At 42.1% G+C, this 3,541-nt stretch overlaps 1 protein-coding gene across 1 annotated transcript; it reads left to right on the plus strand.

Moving 5' to 3' along the window:
- Nucleotides 1-816: 816 nt before the first annotated feature.
- Nucleotides 817-3,128, plus strand: LOC143851504 (GRAS family transcription factor). Its single transcript, XM_077360963.1, has one exon. It carries the CDS (start codon nt 1,044-1,046, stop codon nt 2,373-2,375), a length of 1,332 nt encoding a protein of 443 aa, XP_077217078.1. The 5' UTR covers nt 817-1,043; the 3' UTR covers nt 2,376-3,128.
- Nucleotides 3,129-3,541: the final 413 nt, after the last annotated feature.

Consider the following 3,541-nt stretch of genomic DNA (forward strand, 5'->3'; position numbering starts at 1 on the left):
CTAAGAGTTTTTAGGGAGAGAAGGGATTTTTCATTACCCATTGGTCTGAGCTTTGATCCTCTATTTATAGGAAAATCTGGTGAGGTGTCCTGGACAGGTGGCGGCCTGTGAGAGGCTGCAGCTCACCTACTCTGAGACAGGTGGCGGCCTGTGAGAGGCTGCAGCTCACCTACTCTGGGACAGGTGGCGGCCTGTGAGAGGCTGCAGCTCACCTACTCTGGGACAGGTGGCGGCCTGTGAGAGGCTGGTGTTTTCACACCCCATCAACCACAAAATGGCTTTTTGCCAAATTGCCTTGAGAGAGAGAGAGAGAGAGAGAGAGAGAGGCTGTGTTAGATGCCAACATGGAATAAAGGGTTGTGTTATTCTCAATCAAAAGAAATCTCATCCCCTCAACATCATTGTAAAACCATTCAACCCAATACAAATCTACAACACTAAGTTAAACTCCGAGAGAGGCTTGAATAGGAGCTGTTCGAAATGATTTCCTCATGATATGTCCCGTGATCCCCCACAACTCTCTCAATTCCCACATTACATGACAAAACTCAATTCCCACATACAGACAACCCCATGGCCGGCAACTTCACATGCCCCCAAAAACAAACACAAACTCACCCCTATAACATCTCTCTCTCTCTCTCTCTCTCTCTCTCTCTCTCTCTCTCTCTCTCTGATACCCTTTTAATTTCCACCTCCCAAAACCCTACTACTATCCCCTGATTGCACTCTGATTCCAAATGAAAAAGCTGTTACACTTCTTGGCATCTTTATGGAATTCGACTTCAATATTGTTTTTGGAATGTGGGTTTCTCCTTTGTTCACTCCTTTTTTCATTTCATTCGAAGAACTAAAAATCCCCAAAAGCTGAACTGTCTATTTTCTTGATTCATTTTCAAAATTTTCCCAATTAATATACTGAATACCCACAAAAGGTTCGTTTCCCAATATCGACTGGTCCCTTTCTCCCACTGGTCCTTCACCTCTATTCTGATATTCTCCAGTTCTCACTCCTGCTTCAAAACTCAACTGAAATTCTCCTCATGATGCAATTCACTCAAACACCACCACCACCATTTTATGGCCCATGTTCGGATCTTACCATGAACAAGAACTCATCTTATCAGACCCATCCGTGGCCCGCCGACACGAATTGCATGGAACAGCTTCTAGTCCACTGTGCAATTGCAATCGACAGCAATGACTCCACATTAGCACAACAAATTTTATGGGTCTTAAATAATATTGCCACCCCAGATGGCGATTCCAACCAGCGCCTCGGCTTCTTCTTCCTCCGTGCTCTCATTGCCCGTGCTGCCAAAACCGGAAGCTGCAAGATGCTCCCCTCACTCGCTTATTCTAATTCAAATCTCGCAATCCCAACCCATAAATTCTCAGTAATCGAGCTGGCAACCTTCATTGATCTCACCCCATTTCACCGTTTTGGATTTTCAGCCGCCAATGCCGCCATTATAGACGCCGTGGAAGGATTTTCGGTTATTCATATAATTGATTTTAGTGTAACCCATTGTATGCAAATCCCTACATTAATCGATTCCCTCGCAAACCGCCCCGAAGGGCCTCCCTTTATCAGACTCACTGTCACTTGCACTGGTGAAAATTTCCCTCCATTGCTCAATTTTTCCTATGAAGAATTAGGATCAAGGCTTGTGAATTTTGCGAGGTCTCGGAATGTTGGGATGGAATTTAGAATCATTCCTTCAAGTTCATTGGACGGTTATTCATTCTTAATTGAACAAGTTCAATCCCAACGACTAGTTTTCTTGGAGGGAGAAGCTCTTGTGATAAACTGTCAGATGTCTATGCATTATGTCCCTGACGAAACCCTAACCCTAGGTACAATTTCTGAAACAAACCCAACTCCCTATTCTTTAGATTCTTCTCCTTCTTCATCGTTTAGATCGATATTTCTTAACGCCATTAGGGGCTTAGACCCAACCATTGTAATTCTAGTAGATGAAGATGCAGACTTCACTTCAAACAACTTGGTTTCTAGGTTAAGATCTGCTTTTAATTTTCTTTGGATTCCATTTGATTCTGTGGAAACTTTCCTTCCTCGAGGAAGTAAGCAAAGATTATGGTATGAAGCTGATATATGCTGGAAGATTGACAACGTAATTGCGAACGAAGGGGTGCAACGGGTCGAGCGGCTCGAGCCAAAGAGCAAGTGGGTGCACAGGATGAGGAGCACAGACTTTCAGGCGGTCCCGTTTGGCGAAGAAGCGGTTTTGGAGGTGAAAAATATGCTTGACGAGCATGCTGCAGGGTGGGGTTTGAAGAAGGATGAAGATGGTCTTGTGCTTACATGGAAAGGACACAATGTTGTGTTTGCTTCTGCTTGGGTACCTTCTTGAAAGTTAGAACTTTTTAATCTTTATTCTTCTTCATTATTCCTATCTTTTCTTCCATGTGTTCTTCGATTGTAGATGAGAGCTTTCACATCTTTCATGTGTCTATTGAGGTTTATGTTAAATTTTTATTTTTGCTAGGTTTGGTTTGCATTCACTTAACTCATCTTCTTCATTAGGACTAAAGGGTTTTTTTTCGTAATAATTCAACAGGCCACCACAGATCTCCTCTTTTTTTATTTTTTGGGTACGGCTGCATTTATCGCTTTCTTTCCTTTTTTGCTTCCTCGTAGAAGCTGCCTTTTCCTGTCTTATGATTGCTTAAAACCAATGGGAAGATGGTATGTGTCCAGGTACCTTTTAAGGTCTCTCCAGATATAGAGATACTTTATATGTATTATAAAGTTCATGATTACAAGGCCATTTTAAACTAAATTAATACCCCCATGCATTTTAGTTTTGGTGAAGAACCTCTTTTTCCAGTGTAGAGAAAAAAACTAAGATGAGTAACGAGATGCAGGGGCCTCCCTTTGTCTTATATGGTCTTCAGTTCTCTAGTCTCCCAATGCATTACCCACATTGAAAATAAAATGCATTACCCACATTAGCTCAGTGTTGAAAGGTATTCCCATCTTCTCCATAGGGAACTCCCATTGGAGGCCCTCTCAGGGATCTCCTCTCTGCTCGCTCCTCATTACTGGTTCGGCCTTCCTCTTGATGCAAGAGGTGCTCATTGGGACCATTTCTCAGAATGTTGTTTATTTTATTTTGGTCTGGTTTTGGGCTTTATTTGATGTATCTCTTTTCTTTTGGCCCCGCTTTAGGCCCCCTTTGTAACGTCTTTCTTTCTATTTAATATATCTGGTCGGGGTCTGCCTAACCCCAGCTTACCAAATAAATAAAAAATAAAAAACTCCCATTGGAATGTAAGTAGACTTGGATCACAAGGGTAGCCCATATTTATTACATTGAGTAAGACTATTACACTAGAAAATATATTTCCTTGAAAAATAACTTAACCCATGTTTAGATGAAGCAATTCCCCCCTGAAGAGATATTCCCCTTGAAGAAATATTCGCTCAATACCATGCATATATAGGGAGTTCCAAGTCAAACTAGCCGCTGGGGGCAATTCGGTAAAAGCAAGCTCAGAATGCAAGTAACCATTATAG

This window comes from Tasmannia lanceolata, unplaced genomic scaffold (assembly GCF_043159265.1).
Source record: "Tasmannia lanceolata isolate RefF3 unplaced genomic scaffold, GAP_Taslan_0.1 ptg000018l, whole genome shotgun sequence".
Taxonomy (NCBI): Eukaryota; Viridiplantae; Streptophyta; class Magnoliopsida; order Canellales; family Winteraceae; genus Tasmannia; species Tasmannia lanceolata.